The following is a 19,132-nucleotide window of genomic DNA, read 5'->3' on the forward strand; positions in this document are numbered from 1 at the left end:
AGGGCTAGAAAAACAAGGCATAAATTAAGAAAAGTTTTTCTGTAAATGAACAGGAGTTGAAAAATTATCAGTTTGGGAGACCTATCTTTACTGGATTCCACTCATTAGTCACCCTCACTGTGCTGCTAGGATGAAAAACTACCACTGTCAAGGAGAGAAGCATGCGGTGCTTCTACTTGGAATTCAAAATATTTTTCATCAGAAACAGTGTTTTAGTTAATGTTTAGATTTGTTAAGATAGACTTAATCCTGCACATTCCGTATATTTATTAAATGGACTTTCAGGGGCTAACCTCAGAACTTAACTACCATTGACTTAGGTGTTCTGGGTACCAAACAATCCAGTGAAAGCTAAAGTTTTGGAATGCAGCTTATTGATAATTGGGGACTGCTTATTCTTGATTTGAGGCAGATTTTTTTTAGAGCCATGCTTTTCTGCAGGTATGTTATGTAGAAAATACCTTCTCACATAAAAATTACTTCATGCTAGAATATTGGTATGTTGACTGGTGGCTCATACCTATAATCCCAGCACTCTGGGAGGCCGAAGCAGGTAGCTTACTTGAGGTTAGGAGTTGAAGACCAGCCTGGCCAACATGGTGAAACCCTGTCTCTACTAAAAATACAAAAATTAGCCAGGCATGGTGGTAGGTGCCTATAATCCCAGCTACTCGGGAGGCTGAGGCAGGAGAATTGCTTGAACCCGGAAGGTGGAGGCTGCAGTGAGCCGAGATCATGCCACTGCACTCCAGCCTGGGTGACAGAGTGAGACTCCGTCTCAAAAAGTAATAATAATAAAAGAATACTGGTGTGTTAAGAAGTGCTTTTAAGGATATTTTATAAGTAGCTACTGTCTTTTCAGCTCAAGTGTTTGTTGATTAGCCAGGCATGGTGGCTCATACCTGTAATGCCAGCACTTTGGGAGGCTGACTCAGGCAGATGACTTAAGGTCAGCCTGGCCAAAATGGTGAAACCCCATCTCTACTGGGGAAAAAAAAAAAAAAAGTTTCTGGGTGTGCTGGCAGTTGCCTGTAATCCCAGCTACTCAGGAGACTGAGGCAGGAGAATTGCTTGAACTGGGGAGGCAGAGGTTGCAGTGAGCCAAGATTACACTGCTGCGCTCCAGCCTGAGCAACAGAGTGGGACTCTGAAGGAGAAAATAAAGTATTTTTTGATTGCCTTTGAGAGGAGCAGTTGTATATTACTCAGGTTTTTTAAAAATTGTTCTTTTATGGCTATATTCTTTAAGGGATTAAGGAATTGGCAATATAAGTGTGTATGTTTCAATAAAGAGGATTAGTGATCTTCTAGTGAGAACAGTTTAAATCTATGTTTAGCAGTGTTTTTGTTTTGTTTCGTTTTGTTTTTTGAGACGGAGTCTCGCTCTGTCGCCCAGGTTGGAGTGCAGTGGTGCGATCTCGGCTCACTGCAAGCTCCGGCTCCTGGGTTCACGCCATTCTCCTGCCTCAGCTTCCCGAGTAGCTGGGACTATAGGCGCCACCACCACGCTCGGCTAGTTTTTTGTATTTTTAGTAGAGACGGGGTTTCACCGTGTTAGCCAGAATGGTCTCGATCTCCTGACCTTGTGGTCCGCCTGTCTCGGACTCCCAAAGTGCTGGGATTATAGGCTTGAGCCACTGCCCCCGGCCTAGCAGTTTTTTTTACATTGTCAGGTATGGAAGATTTTAGAACAACATAAAGTCTATGTAGATTTCACTGGCCTTTTTTTTTTTTTTTTAGGCAAGTTAGGAAATCAACATTGAATCCTAATGCAAAGGAGTTCAACCCACGTTCCTTCTCTCAGGTAGGTTTTTTACTTTCTTTGAGGTTATCTTGTCCCCCAAAAGGAAAAATTAGTAGTAGTAGTCCTTCTTCCATACCTGTCATCTGAATTTTGTTTTGGTATGCTAAAACAACCTTCTTTCTTTTTCTTACATGACCATTAATGAATACTTTTTAGACATTAAAAAAAGGTCTTTGTTTTGTCATCAATTAGATGTGATCTTGGGCAAATCTTTGAATTTCTCTGACCCAGAATTTGACGATGGGTGGCTAGCTAGGCTATCAGGTTTATAAATATGTCCTCTGCACCTGAGGGTTTTGCATCCTGGATTCAACCAACCTTGGATCAAAAATATAGTTAGGATAATCTGTACTGAACACGTGCAGACTTTTCCTTGTCATTATTCCAAAATGATACAGTAAAGCATTTACCTTGTTTTAGGTGTTATAAGTAATCTAGAGATGGCGTAAAGTGTATAGAAGGATATGCATAGGTTGTATGTGAATACTTCACAATTTTGTATAGGGGACTTGAGCATTCTAAGACTTTGGTATCTTCGTAGTGTACTGTAACCAATCCCCCACAGATACCAAGAGATGACTTCTATTATTATTATTCTACTGAGATCATAAGGCATACTTATTTTTAATTTTTAAAAACACTTCCATCAGTTTCTTAAAAATCACTGCCACTGTTTTTAATATTTTTTTAATCGGCAAAGTTTTAAGTTTCTACTGAAACGTTTTTTCTTTTATTTAAATTGAAAATTGATGTGCTATGTTTTTTTTTTTTTTTCAATAAAAGGGAAATAGTTAAAGCAAGTAAAATTGGACAGATTGGGAAAATTAGTCTTTAAATTGCAATAATAGTTCATTTGTTACCTTGAAATAATTGAATTTATTGTTGTTTTTGTAGCCAAAGCCTTCTACTACCCCAACTTCACCTCGGCCTCAAGCACAACCTAGCCCATCTATGGTGGGTCATCAACAGCCAACTCCAGTTTATACTCAGCCTGTTTGTTTTGCACCAAATATGATGTATCCAGTCCCAGTGAGCCCAGGCGTGCAAGTAAGTCATAGAATTTGATGTTCACTTAGCCTTCCTAATTGTTTGTATCTGACACCAAGCACTCTTAGGTTTTCAGTGACTTGAGGGTGTGATGGTTATGCATAGGCATTTGAAACAGAGAGGCCTGCAGAGATTCAATGTGGTGTTAAGTATAAGGACCTAAATCTGAGAATGTTTTCTGTGAAAAAGATGGTTTAGATTTACTTTAGTTTGGGATTTGTTCCTTTTAGCTGTGGGTATGATCTAATTTTTAAATGACTAATAGAGTCAGGAAACCTTCTCATGCCTAGCTGTCTAGCAATATAAAACTGAGTGACAGAATACCTTGTTATTATCATAGGAGCCTAATGTTAATTTTTTTTTTTATTCTCTCAAGCCTTTATACCCAATACCTATGACGCCCATGCCAGTGAATCAAGCCAAGACATATAGAGCAGGTAAAGGTGAGAATAATCCTGCCTGTGTTTGCTTGTAGTGTGCATGCTGCATGAATTGAGTAACTAAGTTTATAATGAATAAATAGTTGTAGTTTAGCTCTGACTTTTTGATGAGGCTATGCTTTGGCTTTTGATGAACAATATTACATAGATATTCACATGGATTTTATGAACAAAAACAGGAGAGGAGAAATGCCTATCAATTGTGATTGTATAATATCCTCTTCAAAAAGAGTAATTGGAGGCCAGGTGTGATGTCTCACACCTGTAATTTTAGCATTTTGGGAGGCCACGGTAGGAGGGTTGCTTGAGCTCAGGAGTTCAGGATCAGCCTGGACAACAGAGACCTTGTCTCTACTAAAATTCAAAAAAAATTAGCTGGGCATGGTGGCATACGCCTGTAGCCCCCACTATTTGGGGGACTGAGGCGAGAAAATCACTTGAGCCCAGGAAGTAGAGGCTGCAGTGAGCTGTGATTGCGCCACTGCCGTCCAGCCTGGGCAACAGAGTGAGACCCCGTCTCAAAAATAAACACTGGCCGGGCGTGGTGGCTCATGCCTGTAATCCCAGCACCGAGGCAAGGTGGGTGGATCACCTGAGGTCAGGAGTTTGAGACCAGCCTGGCCAGCATGGTGAAACCCCATCTCTACTAAAATACAAAAATTAGCCGGACACAGTGGCGCCCGCTGCCCGTAATCCCAGCTGCTAGGCGGGGCTGAGGCAGAAGAATTGCTTGAACCTGGGAGGCAGGGGTTGCAGTGAGCCAAGATTGTGCCACTGCACTTCAGCCTGGGCAACAGAGTGAGACTCCATCTCAAAACAAACAAACAAACAAAAAACAAAAAAAACCCAGACTAATTGGCTGGATACAGTGGCTGATATCCCAGCTGGAGGAAGACTTGAGCCCATGAGTTTGAGAGCAATGTGGGCAATTTAGTGAGACCCTCTCTCAAAAAAAACCCAAAAAAACAAAAAACAAAAAAAAGTAATTCCAAAGCTTTTTAATCTGAAATCTGATTTAAATCTGAACTTAAATTTGAAGAAGAGGGTTCGCTACATTAATTTACTAGATTGCTAACCTTGCTTTATATATACCTACGGTTATTTCCCCAAAGCCAGAATTTCTTTTGAAGCAGAGGGGCAACTAACTTCAACCAATGTTGAAATCCTATTAGAAGGTTGTTTTGGCCAGGCTTGGTGGCTCTGCGTGTAATTCCAGCACTTTGAGAGGCTGAGGTGGGCAGATCTCATGACCCGGGAGTTTTAAGACCAGCCTGGGCAACATGACAAAACCCCATCTCTACAAAAAAAAAAAAAAAATAGAGATCTTAGCCAGCCGTAGTGGTGTGTTCCTCGAGTCCTAGCTACTTGGGAGACTGAGGTGGGAGGATCAATTGAACCCAGAATATCCAGGCTGCAGGGAACTGTGACTGAACCACTAGGCTCCAGCCTGGATGAAAGAGTGAAACCTTGCCTCAAAAAGAAAAAAAAGATGGATGTTTCTACATTAAAATGAGGGAGTTGTTGTATAATCTAGTTGCATAAACTAGTATTTTATGCTTGTGTGGTTAAAGAGCCTTCGTAGAAAAAATCCCCCATTTTTCTTAAAAGGAAATCTTTTGGCCAGGCGTGGTGGCTCACACCTATAAGCCCAATACTCTGGGATGCCAAGGTGGGCAGATCACTTGAGGTCAGGAGTACGAAACCATCCTGGCCAACATGGTGAAAACCCGTCTGTACTAAAAATACAAAAATTAGCTGGGCGTGGTGGTGCATGCCTGGGTGACAGAACGAGACTCCATCCAAAAAAAAGAGAAAAGAGTTCTTTTAATGTTGGAAAATGCTAAAGGGTTTTGTTTTTGCCAGTTAATTTAGAATGGTTAATTTCTATCAGTTGAGAAACTACAGAAAGTAGAATCATTTATACAGAAAACACATTTCTCAGTGCCCAGTAATTGCTTCTCTGACATAAAGTTTTCATTTTTCCTGAATTAATAAGATTTCCTCAATGTGTTTTTTGGGTGTTTTGTGTGTGCATGTGTGTGTGTGTTTTAATTTTTTATTTATTTATTTTTTTGCATACAGGGTCTCGCTTTGTTGCTGAGGCTGGAGTGCAGTGGTGCTATCATGGCTCAATGCAGCCTTGACCTCTTGGGCTCAAGCGATCCTTCCCTCTCAGTCCCCTGGATAGCAGGGACTACAGGTGCACACCACCACACCTAGCTAATTTTTCTATTTTTTGTAGAGATGGGTTTTGCCATGTTGCCCAGGCTGGTCTCAAACTCATGGGCTTAAGCTATCAGCTTGGCTCTACTTCCCAAAGTGCCTGCACCCAGCCGATTTTCTCAATGTTTGATGTAATTGTGATTTCATGGATGTTAACTAAAACTCTTAATTTTCGTTTTCTCAGTATGCTATTTTTTTTTCTTTTTAGCCTTAGAACATATGAACCTGTTGAAAGAACTCTGCCTGAAATAATGCAATCAAATTATAGAGTTTAATCTTATTTTCAGGGCCTGTAAAAATTCTGAGAAGAAAGTGGGCTTTTTGTTTTTTTTTTTTTACTGCCGTTTTAATGTAATGTTAAGGTGTTCATGTATCACTAGAAGGTGTAGCTGTTTTCAGTGATTACTTAAAACAATGCAATGGGAACTTTTTGTTGTTGCTAAAATATAAAAGATTACTGTAGTAAGAGGAAGCACGACAGTTTGGCTCTGTGATGGGAGAGTCACATTCTAACTTTAGGAGGTGCTGTCTTTTTAATAGAAATGATACACTCAGAGGCTGGGTGCAGTGGCTTACGCCTGTAATCCCAGCACTTTAGGAGGCCAAGGTGGGCAGATCATGAAGTTAGGAGTTCGAGACCATCCTGGCCAACGTGGTGAAACCCCGTCTCTACTAAAAATACAAAAATTAGCCCAGCGTGGTGGTGCGCATCTGTAATTCTAGCTACTCGGGAGGCTGAGGCAGGAGAATTGCTTGAACCCGGGAGGCAGAGGTTGCCATGAGCCAAGATGGCACCATTGCACTCCAGCCTGGGCAACAAGAGCAAGACTCTGTCTCAAAAAAAGAAAAAAAGAAATGATGTACTCAGGATATCTCAGCCAGTTCTATTGAGGCATTTCTTAATTTTTATTTATTTATTTATTTATTTATTTTTTGAGACAATCTCCCTCTGTTGCCCAGGCTGGAGTGCTGTGGCTCAAGGATTACTTAAAGCAGTGCAATGGGAACCTTTTGTTGTTGTTAAAATATAAAAGATTACTGCAGTAAGAACAAGCCTTACAGTTTGGCTCTCTGATGGGAGAGTTACATTCTAATTTCAGGAGGTACTGTCTTTTTAATAGAAATGATGTACTCTGGATATCTTAGCCAGTTCTACTGAGGCATTTCTTGATTTTTCTTTTTTTTTTTTTGAGACAGAGTCTCGCTCTGTCGTCTAGGAGTGCAGTGGTGCAATTTTGGCTCACTGCAACCTCCACTTCCTGGGTTCAAGCAATTATCCTGCCTCAGTCTCCCGAGTAGCTGAGATTACAGGCGCCTGCCACCACGCTTGGCTAATTTTTCTGTTTTTAGTAGAGATGGGGTTTCACCATGTTGGCTAGGCTGGTCTTGAACTGACCTTGTGATCCACCTGCCTCGGCCTCCCAAAGTGCTGGGATTACAGGCATGAGCCACCGCGATCGGCTACTGAGGCATTTCTACTAAGACAGAACAGGTACACAGTCAAAAGTATCAGCTCTGAACATGTGCTGTGTAAGGATTTAGGAAGTAAATAGGGTATTTGCTTTATCCATCATTCAGATTCTATGATTATAAAGATTTTGTTTAACTGACTTCCTTTGTACTTTTTTTTCCTTTGTTGAAGTATTTAAAACAAATCTCAGACATCATGTCATTTAATTCCTACATCCTCAATGTGTATCTTTTTTAAAACAGGAATTTTTCTTTGGTACCCATAGTGCTGTTATCACATTTTATAAAATAAATAGTAATTTGGCCGTCCGTGCATGGTGGCTCACGCCTGTAATCCCAGCACTTTGGGAGGCCGAGGCAGGTGGATCACCTGAGGTCGGGAGTTCGAGACCAGCCTGACTAACATGCAGAAACCTTGTCTCTACTAAAAATACAAAAATTAGCTGGGCATGGTGGCGCATGCCTGTAATCCCAGCTACTCAGGAGGCTGAGGCAGGAGAATCACTTGAACCCGGGAGGCGGACGTTGCGGTGAGCCGAGATCAAGCCAATGCACTCCAACCTGGGCAATAACAGCAAAACTCCGTCTCAAAAAAAAAAAAAAAGGACCATCCTGGCTAACACGGTGAAACCCCGTCTCTACTAAAAATACAAAAAATTAGCTGGGCCTGGTGGCGGGTGCCTGTAGTCTCAACCACTCGGAAGGCTGAAGCAGGAGAATGGCGTGAACCTGGGAGGCGGAGCTTGCAGTGAGCCCAGATGGCACCACTGCATTCCAGCCTGGGCGACAGAGCAAGACTCCATCTCAAAAAGTAAAAATAAATAAAAAATAGACAGATAGCTAGCTAGGTAGGTAGGTAGATGGATGGATAGATAGATAGATGATTGATAGATAGATAGATAGATAGATAGTAATTCAGTGGTAACCACACATAGTCAAATCACCCTAATTGAGTCAAGAATATATTTTTGCAGCTGGTTTGTTTTGAATATAGATTACATTTATTGTATCTCTTTGTAGTTCTCCTGCCTTTTCCCTTATTGTTTTGTATCAGAAGCCAGTTGTTCTGTGGTATGTCATGCATTCTCAATTTTTCTGTTTTCTTCTTGGGATGTCATTGATTACATCTGAGTTCATTTTGGGTTGGGGAGACAAATACTAAATGGTTCTGTGTGCGTTGTATCATATGTCAGGAGGCACACAATATCTTTTCCTACTTTTAATTACGAAATGATTGAGAGCTCAATTGGTAATACCCTGCTCCCCTGTCCCACCACCTCCCCATTGTAAGTTTTCTATTCATCTTTTATCGAATTCATTATTAATTTAATGCTTAACATCATTTTTTTCTGTAGGGCTATGGTTCTCAAATTTTGGTGTGCAGTATAAACCCTTGGGGAGAGCTTGCTAAAAACACAGATTGCTTGATCCCATCTCCAGATTTTCTGATTCAGTAGGTTTGGGGCATAGCCTGAGAATTTGCATTTCTATTGCAATTTATAAAACCACCTCCCAAGTAATGCTGCTGGTCTAGGGCTATACACTGAAAACCACTGCAACTGGGGGTTTGTAAAGGGTGATTTCTGAATTCCTAGCTTTCTTCTGTGTTTATTAGCTGGAATTATTCTGTAAAGGACTGTTGTTTTCAATTGGGAGTATTTGGTTATCCTGAAATAATTTGTACAGGAAAGACAGGATAAATTCTTAATTCTTTTCAATTTTCAGAGTGAGGAGTTGGTGCCCTTGTTACTTCCCAACAGTGAGGTTTTGCTTTTGTTTTTTTAAAGGGTGTATCCTCTCCCAACATTCTTATTTATTTATTCTTACTGTTTTAAAAAGTATTATGCCGGGCGCGGTGGCTCACGCCTGTAATCCTAGCACTTTGGGAGGTTGAGGTGGGTGGATCACCTGAGGTCGGGAGATCGAGACCAGCCTGACCAACATGGAGAAACCCCATCTCTACTAAAAATACAAAATTAGCCGGGCGTGGTGGCACATGCCTATAATCCCAGCTACTACGGAGGCTGAGGCCGGAGAATTGCTTGAACCTGGGAGGCAGAGGTTGCGGTGAGCCGAGATCGTGCCATTGCACTCTAGCCTGGGCAACAAGAGTGAAACTCTGTCTCAAAAAAAAAAAAAAAAAAGTATTATGAATGCATGGATTTTTATATATTCATTGTATCATGGTATTCTTTTTTGTTACTCTCATTGTCCCGTCTTTGATGAATGGGAACCCATTCAAGTTGACTCCTGCAAAACTTTTTTGCTTTGATTAGCTATCCTTCCAAGTACCCTGATTTCCTTTTGCTGGCAAATAGTATTTAAAAATCATTGTCTGGTCATTGGCACTAATTACTGTTACAGTATTGCTTCTAGGCCTTTTCCAGACTAAACTAGGAAATATCACTGTAGGCCAGGTGCAATGGCACCTGTATCCCAGCACTTTGGGAGGCTGAGGTGGGCGGATCACTTGAGGTCAGGAATTCGAGAGCGTCCTGGCCCACATGATGAAACCCTGTCTCTACTAAAAATGCAAAAATTAGCTGGGTGTGGTGGTGTGCACCTGTAGTCCCTGCCACTTGCGAGGCTGAGGCAGGAGAATCACTTGAACCCAGGAGGTTGAGGTTGTGGTGAGCCGAGATTGTGCCACTGCCCTCCAGCTCTGGGCAATAGAGTGAGTCGAGAAAGAAAGGAAGGAAGGAAGAAAGGAAGAGAGAGAACTTTTTAAAATCAGAAATTTAAATTAATATTTCCAAGTCAAGTTAACATTGTAAGATTTTTACTTTTTACTATGACTTCATGGTTTATCTCTTATTCTTTTACATTGAAGCTTTGGTTACTAAAAATAGTAACTATTATAATATTGCATAACAATTTATCACAAAGCTTAGCTACTAAAACAAACATTTCTTATTTCACACAGTTCCTGAGGGTCAGAAATCCAGGAATAGCTTAGCTGAGTGGTTTCTGTCTCATCTCTTATGAAACTGTTGACACAGTGTTGGCTAGGATTGCAGTTATCCGAAGGGTTAACTGGGGCTGGAGGATGTGCATTCAAATTCGAAACTGTTGGTCGGCCACGTGGACTTCTCTAGTCATGACGGTGGCAGCTGGCTTCTCCCAGAATGCATAGTTCAGAGAAACAGTCCCAAACAGAAGCTGCAGCATGTTTTACAACCTAATCTTGAAAGTGGCATATCATCAGTTATGTTCTACACTGTTGGTCATACAGAGTGACCCTGGTGTACAGCATGGGAGGGGACTGAAAACAGGAGTTATATCATCAAGGACCATCTTAGAGGTCTGCGTATTTACATTTTCATAGAGTATATACAGTATCTTCAAAATTATTATTGTCTAATTGTTAGACTACAGAATAAATTTTGAGATGTCTTTGGAGTATTAGTTTTTCTCAGTATCTGTTTCAGTAATTCTTTAAGTGCCAGTTTTCAGAGTGTGACATCCTTGTTAATTCCACAGTACTAACTTCTAAAGTTGCTAAGTGTTACATCGACAGTGTGATAAATAGGTAGTTAATCCAGTCGAGTTTGTTTTTCATATTTAGAGATAGCTATTTTTTCATCTGCAAATTATTTGTATGCTTTTAAAGTGAAAATTATGTAAAAAGATGCCATTCGTGAAGGCTGGGCTTAATGTCTGCACGCCTGTAATCCTAACATTTTGGGAGGCTGATGAAGTGAGAGGATCGCTTGAGCACTGGAGTTTGAGATTAGCCTGGACAACATAGCAAAACCCCATCTCTACAAAAAAATTTAAAAATTGGCTGAGCATGTGGCATGTAACTGTGGTTCTAGCTCCTTAGGAGGCTGAGGTGGTGGATCACTTGAGCCCAGGAGGTAGAGGCTGCAGTGAGCTGTTATTGTGCCACTGCAGTCCAGCCTGGGTAGCAGAGCAAGACCCTATCTCAAAAAAAGAAAGATGCATTCAGAGAAGTCTTGCTTATATCCCAGTCCTGTCCACCTGTATCTTCCCTCATCCCGTCATCAGTAGGGGATCATTACAGTTTTTAAATTTATCCTTACATGTTTACTTTTGCATATTTACATTTGTTTATTTTTTTAAATAGCTTTATTTAGACATTATTCACATACCATGAAATTTATCCATTTAAAGTATACTGTTTCATGGATTTTAGTATAATCTTAGAGTTGTGTAGTCATCACCACAATCAACTTTAGTACCTTTTAATCACCAAAAGAAACTTTGTACCCTTTAGCGGTTACTCCCCTTCCCTCCCCTCTTTCCCCCTCCTCCCTACAGTCTAGGCATACGAATCTTATTTTTCTTCTCTACAGATTTACCTATTCTGAATATTTCATTATAATAGTATCATGTTATGTGTAGCCTTTTGTGACTGGTTTCTTTCACCTGTATTCTCAAGGCTCATCCATGTTGTGACATGTGATAGTATTTCAATCTTTTTTTTTTTTTTTGAGGCGGAGTCCGGCTCTGTCACCCAGGCTGGAATGCAGTGGTGTGATCTTGGCTCACTGCAACCTCCACCTCCCAGGTTTAAGCGATTCTCATGTCTCAGTCTCCCAGGTAGCTGGGATTACAAGTGTCTGCCACTACACCAGGATAAGTTTTTGTTATTATTTTTTTGAGATGGAGTTTCTCTCTTGTTGACCAACCTGGAGTACAATGGTGTAATCTCGGCTCACTGCAACCTCTGCCTCCTGGGTTCAAGCGATTCTCCTGCCTTGTCCTCCTGAGTAGCTGGGATTACAGTGGCCTGCCATCACACCCAGCTGATTTTTGTATTTTTAGTAGAGACAGGGTTTCACCATGTTGGCCAGGCTGGTCTTGAACTCCTGACCTCAGGTGATCCACCCGTCTTGGCCTCCCAAAATGCTGGGATTACAGGCGTGAACCACCATGCCCGACCTAACACTTAAAAAAAAAAAATTTTTTTTAACCTTTTTTTTTCCTTTTTCTTTTTTTGAGATAGAGTCTCACTCTGTTGCCCAGTCTGGAGTGCGGTAGTGGGATCTCGACTCACTGCAACTTCCACCTCCTAGGTTCAAGTGATTCTCCTGCCTCAGCTTCCTGAGTAACTGGGATTACAGGCATGCACCACCATGTCCAGATGATTTTTGTAGTTTTGTTAATAGAGAAAGGGCTAGCTGGGCGTGGTGGCTCATGCCTGTAATCCCAGCACTTGGGGAGGCCGACGTTGGCAGATCACGAGGTCAGGAGATCAAGACCATCCTGGCTAACACAGTGAAACCTCATCTCTACTAAAAATACAAAAAATTAGCCAGGCGTGGTGGCAGGCGCCTGTAGTCCCAGTTACTCGGGAGACTGAGGCAGGAGAATGGCATGAACCTGGGAGGCAGAGCTGACAGTGAGCCGAGATGGCACCACTGCGCTCCAGCCTGGGCGACAGAGTGAGACTCCGTCTCAAAAAAAAAAAAAAAAAAAAAAAAGTAGACAAAGGGCTTTGCCATGTTGGCCAGGTTGGTCTTGAACTCCTGGCCTCAGGTCATCCATCTCCCTCAGCCTTCCAAAGTGCTGGGATTACAGGTGTGAGCCACTGCTCCTGGCCTGAATATAACACTTTCACCTATCATCAGTTGATGAACATTTGGGTTATTTTGTTTTTCTGGTAATGAGTAATGCTGCTGTGGACATTCATGTACAAATTTTCATATGAGGCTGGGAGCAGTGGCTCTTGCCTATAATCCCAGCACTCTGGGAGGCTGGGGTGGGCAGATGACTTGTGGTCAGGAGTTTGAGACCAGCCTGGCCAACATGGTGAAATCCCGTCTCTACTAAAAATACAAAAATTGCCCTGGCATGGTAGCGTGCACCTGTAATCCCAGCTATTCAGGAGACTGAGGCAGGAGCATCAGAATCGCTTGAACCTGGGAGGCGGAGGCTGTGGTGAGCTGAGATCACACCACTGCACCCCAGCCTGAGTGAAAGAGTGAGACTCTGTCTCAAAAGAATAAATTAATAAAAATTTTTTTCATGTGGCCTTAGATTTTCATTTCTCCTGAAGAGGAATTGCTATGTTGGAACTGCCAAACTTTTCCAAAGCAGCTGCATCGTTTTGTATTTCTTCCAGTAACGTACAAGTGTTCCAGTTTCTCCACATCCTCATAAATAACTGATAACTGTCTTTGGTTTGAGTTTTGTCCATTCTTGTGGTTATGAAGTGTCATTATGGTTTTTTGTATTTTTGTTTTGCTTTGAGATGAAGTCTTACTCTGTCGCCCAGGCTGGAGCAACCTTCACTTCCTGGGTTCAAGCAATTCTCCTGCCTCACCCTCCCAAGTAGCTAGGGCTACAGGCGTATGCCACCACGCCAGGCTGATTTTTGTGTTTTTTGTAGAAATGGAGCTTCTCCATGCTTCCCAGGCTGGTCTCGAATTCCTGAGCTCAAGCGATCCCCCTATTTCAGCCTCCAGAGTAGCTGGGATTATAAGCGTGCACCACTGTGCCTGGCCCATTTTTGTATTTTTAGTAGAGACTGAATTTCACCATGTTGGCCAGGCTGGTCTTGAACTCCTGACCTCAAATGATCCGGCTGCCTCACCTTCCCAAAGCACTGAGATTTTAGATGCGAACCACCGTGCCCAGACTATAGGTTATCTTTTTACTTGCTTGATGGTATTCTTTGTAACACAGTTTTTAATTTTGATGAAGTTCAATTTATCTGTTTGTTTTTTCTTTTCTTTTTTTTTTTTTTTTTGAGGCGGAGTCTAGCTCTGTCGCCCGTACTGGAGTGCAGTGGCCGGATCTCAGCTCACTGCAAGCTCCGCCTCCCGGGTTCACGCCATTCTCCTGCCTCAGCCTCCCGAGTAGCTGGGACTACAGGCACCCGCCACCTCGCCCGGCTAGTTTTTTTTGTATTTTTAGTAGAGACGGGGTTTCACTGTGTTAGCCAGGATGGTCTCGATCTCCTGACCTCGTGATCCGCCCGTCTCGGCCTCCCAAAGTGCTGGGATTACAGGCTTGAGCCACCGTGCCCGGCCTTGTTTTTTCTTTTCTTGCTTGCATTCCTGATGTCATATCAAACAAAGCATTGCCTAACTCAAGGCCACAGAGATTCACCCCTATGAAACTCCCATAAAACTCCTAGAGTTTTGTAGTTTAGCTTTTTTTTTTTTTTTTTTTTTTTTTTGAGACGGAGTCTCGCTCTGTCGCCCAGGCTGGAGTGCAGTGGCCAGATCTCAGCTCACTGCAAGCTCCGCCTCCCAGGTTTACGCCATTCTCCTGCCTCAGCCTCCCGAGTAGCTGGGACTACAGGCGCCAGCCACCTCGCCCGGCTAGCTTTTTTTGTATTTTTTAGTAGAGACAGGGTTTCACCGTGTTAGCCAGGATGGTCTCGATCTCCTGACCGCGTGATCTGCCCGTCTTGGCCTCCCAAAGTGCTGGGATTATAGGCTTGAGCCACCGTGCCCGGCCTATAGTTTAGCTCTTAACTTTTAGGTCTACAATCTCTTTTGACTTAATTTTTGTATATGATACGAGAGTAGTGGTCCAGGTTTTTCCTTTTGCTTGTGGATATCCATTGTCCCTACCTCATTTGTTGAAAAGACTCTTCTTTCCTCTTGTTTGTTTATTTGTGTTTGAGATGGAGTCTTGCTCTGTCGCCCAGGGTGGAGTGGAGTGACGCTATCCAAACTCACTGCAACCTCTGCCTCCTGGATTCAAGCGATTCTCCTGCCTCAGCCTTCTGAGTAGCTGGGATTACAGGGGTGTGCCACCACGCCCAGCTAATTTTTGTATTTTTAGTAGAGACGGGATTTCACCATGTTGGTCAGGCTGGCCTTGAACTCCTGACCTCGTGATCTGCCTGCCTCCTAGCACTCTGGGAAGCTGAGAGGCTGAGGTGGGAGGATCACTTGAGCTCAGGAGTTTTGAGACCAGCCTGTACCATTACGCCTGGCTAATTTTAGAATTTATCTTAAAGTATAAAATGTGAACCCAATGTATCTTGTTCTAAATGACTATCCAAGATGTTTTAACCAGTTTTATTAGTCTGTAATTTACATACAATAAAATGCTCGTCTTTTTATGTTTACATTTTAATGAGTTTTGACAAATATATTTGCTCATGTAACTAGCTTCGTCAGTGAAGATGGAAAACATTGTGCCTCTTCCTCTTCTCTGTCCAACTGTACTTTATTGCCACTAGCTCTAGTTAACCAGTGATCTACCTTTTTTTAATGTAGATTACATTTATCCTCTCTAGATTTCTTTTTCTTTCTTTCTTTCTTTTTTTTTTTTAATTTAGGGTTGTTTTTTTTTTTACGTAAAGAAAATTTTTTATGGAAACGTCTCATTATATTCCCCAGGCTGGTCTTGAACTCCTGAGCTCAAGTGATCCTTCCCACCTCAGCCTCCCAGAGTGCTAGGATTACAGATGTGAGCCACCTCAGCCAGCCCCTAGATTTTTTTTTTAATAAATGGAATCAAACAGCATATAACAGGGGTATTCAATCTTTTGGCTTCCCTAGGTCACATTGGAAGAAGAATTGTATTGGGCCACACATAAAATACACTAACACACTACTGATAGCTGATGAACAACAACAAAAAAATAGCAAAATTTAATAATGTTTTAAGAAAGTTTATGAATTTGTGTTGGGCCACATTCAAAGCCGTCCCAGGACGCAAGTTGGACAAGCTTGGTATATACTTTCATATGTGTAGTAATTTGAGCTTCATGTTAATATCAGCTTATTCCTTTTTTTGTTTGATTTTGAGATGGAGTCTTGTTCTGTCTCCCAGAATTGGTCTGCAATTCTATTGCCCCAGCCTCCGAAGTAGCTGGGATTGCTGGCACGCGCCACCACGCCTGGCTAATTTTTGTGGTGTTTTTTTTCTTTGTTTAACAGAGACAGGGTTTCACCATGTTCACCAGGCTGATCTCAAACTCCTGCCCCCAAATGATCCACCCGCCTTGGCCTCCCAAAGTGCTGGGATTACAGGCGTGAGTCACTGCGCCCAGCCAGCTTATTCCTTTTTTTTGCTGGGTAGCATTTCATTTTATGATTATACCACAGTTAATTTACCCATTACTAGTCAATGGGCATTTGAGTTATTGCCAACTTTTGGCTATTATGAATGAAGCTGCTGTGAGCATTTGTGTACAAGTATTTGTGTTTTTATTTCTTTTAGTTAAATACCTAGAATTGGAATTGCTGAGGTATGGTAAGTGCATATTTTATTTTTTAAAAAATTTATTTTATTTTATTTTTTATTTTTTTTTGAGATGAAGTCTCACTCTGTTGCCCAGGCTGGAGTTCAGTGGCGTGATTTCAGCTCATGGCAACCTCCCCCTCCCGGGTTCAAGCAGTTCTCCCGCCTCAGCCTCCCAAGTAGCTGGGATTACAGGTGCGCACCACCACGCCTGGCTAATTTTTTTGTATTTTTAGTAGAGACGGGGTTTTACCACGTTGGCCAGGCTGGTCTCGAAATCTTGACCTCAAGTGATCCACCCGCCTCAGCCTCCCAAAGTGTTGGGATTACAGGTGTGAGCCACCACACACTGCCTGGTAAATACATATTTCAATTAATAAGAAATTAGCAATCTTCCAAAGTGATTGTATCATTTTACATTCCAACTGATCAGGTTCATATGCAAGTTCCAAGTGTTCTGCATCCTTGCCAACACTTGGTATTGTCTTGTCTTTTTAATTTCACCAGGTCTAATGGGTGTCATATGGTTACCTCATTGTGATCTTAAATGTGCATTTCCCTGATGATGACTGATGAGGAGCACCTCGTCGTGTGTGTGTGTTTTTGGCTATCAACCTTTTTTTAGTAAATTGTTCAAATCTTTTTTCATTTATTTATTTATGAGGTGGAATCTCACTCTATTGCCCAGGCTGGAGTGCAGTGATGCCATCTTGGCTCACTGCAACCTCTGCCTCCCAGGTTCAAGCGATTCTCCTGCCTCTGCCTCCCAAGTAGCTGGGATTACAGGCATGCACCACCATGCCTGGCTAATTTTGTATTTTTAGTGTAAACGGGGTTTCACCATGTTGGTCAGACTGGTCTCTAACTCCTGACCTCAAGTGGTCTACCCGCCTTGGCCTCCCAAAGTGCTGAGATTACAGGTGTGAGCCACTGTGCCCGTCCTAACGTTTCTTTTTGTCTCAGTGTTTCTGGCTGGGTGCAGTGGCTCATGCGCGTAATTCCAGCACTTTGGGAGGCCAACCTGGATGGATCATTTGAGCCAGGAGTTTGAGACAAGCCTGAGGAACATGACAAAACCCTGTGTCTGGAAAAAAAAAAAAAAAAGGAAAAATTAGCCAGGCACAGAAGCATGGTCCCAGCTATTTGGGGGGCTATGGTGGGACAATCGCTTGAGCGAGGTTGTGAGGGGTTTGAGGGGTGATGGAGGCGAGATCGAGGCTGCAGTGAGCTGAGATTGCACCACTGCACTCCAGCCTGGGCAATAGAGCCAGACCCTGTCTCAAAAAAAAAAAAATCATGTTTCTTTACTTACTGTGAAAAGTAAAACTGCTTTTAGTAAATTATTTTAAGTTATTTATATATTCTGGTTACAAATCCTTTCTCAGATACAGGTATTGTGAATATTTTCTCCCAGTCTGCAGTTTTTTTGAAGAGCCAGTATTGTTAATTTTAATTGAAGCCTTATTTATCAAGCTTTTCTCTTAAGGTTCATGCTTTTTTGTATCATAATAAGAAATCTTTTACCTACCCTAGGTTATGAATGTTTTTATGGTTAGGTCTATGGTTGATTTCAGTTAGGTTTTGTGTAGGGTGTGATGTAAAGGTCGAGCTTCATTTTCTCCACCATAAATATTTACTCAGTTTCTCTGGCACCAGCCTCTGTTTTCCATTGATGGCTTTATTTTTTTTTCTCTTTTTGAAACAAGACTCTCGATCTTGTCACCCAGGCTGGAGTGCAGTAGTGTGACCTTGGCTCACTGCAACCTCCAATTCCGGGGTCAAGCAATTCTGCCTCAGCCTTCTGAGTAGCTGGGATTACAGGTGCCCACCACTACAGGCCCAGCTAATTTTTTTTTTTGTTTTGTTTAGATGGAGTCTCGCTCTTTTGCCCAGGCTGGAGTGCAGTGGCTGGATCTCTCCTCACTGCAAGCTCCGCCTCCCAGGTTCACGCCATTCTCCTGCCTCAGCCTCCCGATTAGCTGGGACTACAGGCGCCTGCCAGCACGCCTGGCTAATTTTGTTTGTGTGTTTCTAGTAGAGACAGGGTTTCACCATGTTGGCCAGGCTAGTCTCGAACTCCTGACCTCAGGTGGTCTGCTCGTCTCAGCCTCCCAAAGTTCTGGGATTACAGGCATGAGCCACTGTGCCCAGCTTTATTGAATTCAGTTGACCATATACGTATATATGTCTATTTGTGAACTGTTTCGTTGTATTGATCTTTGTATATATCCTTATGCCAATTCTCTCTTTATTGCTGTTACTTTGTAATCAACCTTTAAGTCAGTTCATATAAGTCTCCCATTTATAGTCTCCTCAAAATTGTTCTTATTCTGCGTTCTTTGAATTTCCAAATAAATTTTAGAATCAGCTTGGGATTGTGCACTGAATCTTTGTATCAGTTCTGAGAGAAATACCTTCACAATATGGAATCTTCATTGATGTCATCATATACTGCTCCATTTACTTAAGTCTTAAGTTTCACCAGTGTTTTCTAGTTTTCTTTGTATCAATTTTGTGCCACTTTCTTAAATTTATCCCTTAGTATTTCATCTGTTTTGTGCTGTTACGAGTAGTGATGTTTTAAAAACTTCCATTTGTTTATTCGTAAATAGAGATGCACTTGATTTTTTAATTTGATCTTGTATCTTGATGTGTTGGTAAGCCCACTGTTTCTGGCAGTCCTTTAAGACTTAAACATATAGGCCGGGCGCGGTGGCTCAAGCCTGTAATCCCAGCACTTTGGGAGGCCGAGACGGGCGGATCACGAGGTCAGGAGATCGAGACCATCCTGGCTAACACGGTGAAACCCCGTCCGTCTCTACTAAAAAAAAAAATACAAAAAACTAGCCGGGCGAGGCGGCGGGCGCCTGTAGTCCCAGCTACTCGGGAGGCTGAGGCAGGAGAATGGCGGGAACCCGGGAGGCGGAGCTTGCAGTGAGCTGAGATCCGGCCACTGCACTCCAGCACTCCAGCCTGG

The 19,132-nt window shown here is 42.3% G+C and overlaps 1 protein-coding gene across 22 annotated transcripts in view; it reads left to right on the forward strand.

Moving 5' to 3' along the window:
- The window catches only part of ATXN2 (ataxin 2), a 159,732-nt gene that overhangs the window by 115,857 nt on the left and 24,743 nt on the right, over positions 1 to 19,132 (forward strand). For 11 of the 22 annotated variants that reach the window (XM_033220586.1, XM_033220588.1, XM_033220576.1 and 8 more), the window contains 4 exons: positions 1,741 to 1,804; positions 2,699 to 2,851; positions 3,228 to 3,294; positions 16,135 to 16,167. In XM_033220586.1, coding sequence (XP_033076477.1) covers positions 1,741 to 1,804; positions 2,699 to 2,851; positions 3,228 to 3,294; positions 16,135 to 16,167 — 317 coding nt within the window. The remainder of the gene's footprint in view (positions 1 to 1,740; positions 1,805 to 2,698; positions 2,852 to 3,227; positions 3,295 to 16,134; positions 16,168 to 19,132) is intronic. The other 11 variants (XM_033220592.1, XM_033220579.1, XM_033220584.1 and 8 more) reach the window with 3 other exon arrangements.

Source organism: Trachypithecus francoisi, unplaced genomic scaffold, assembly GCF_009764315.1.
Source record: "Trachypithecus francoisi isolate TF-2019V2 unplaced genomic scaffold, Tfra_2.0 Lachesis_group11, whole genome shotgun sequence".
In the NCBI taxonomy this organism is placed as follows: Eukaryota; Metazoa; Chordata; class Mammalia; order Primates; family Cercopithecidae; genus Trachypithecus; species Trachypithecus francoisi.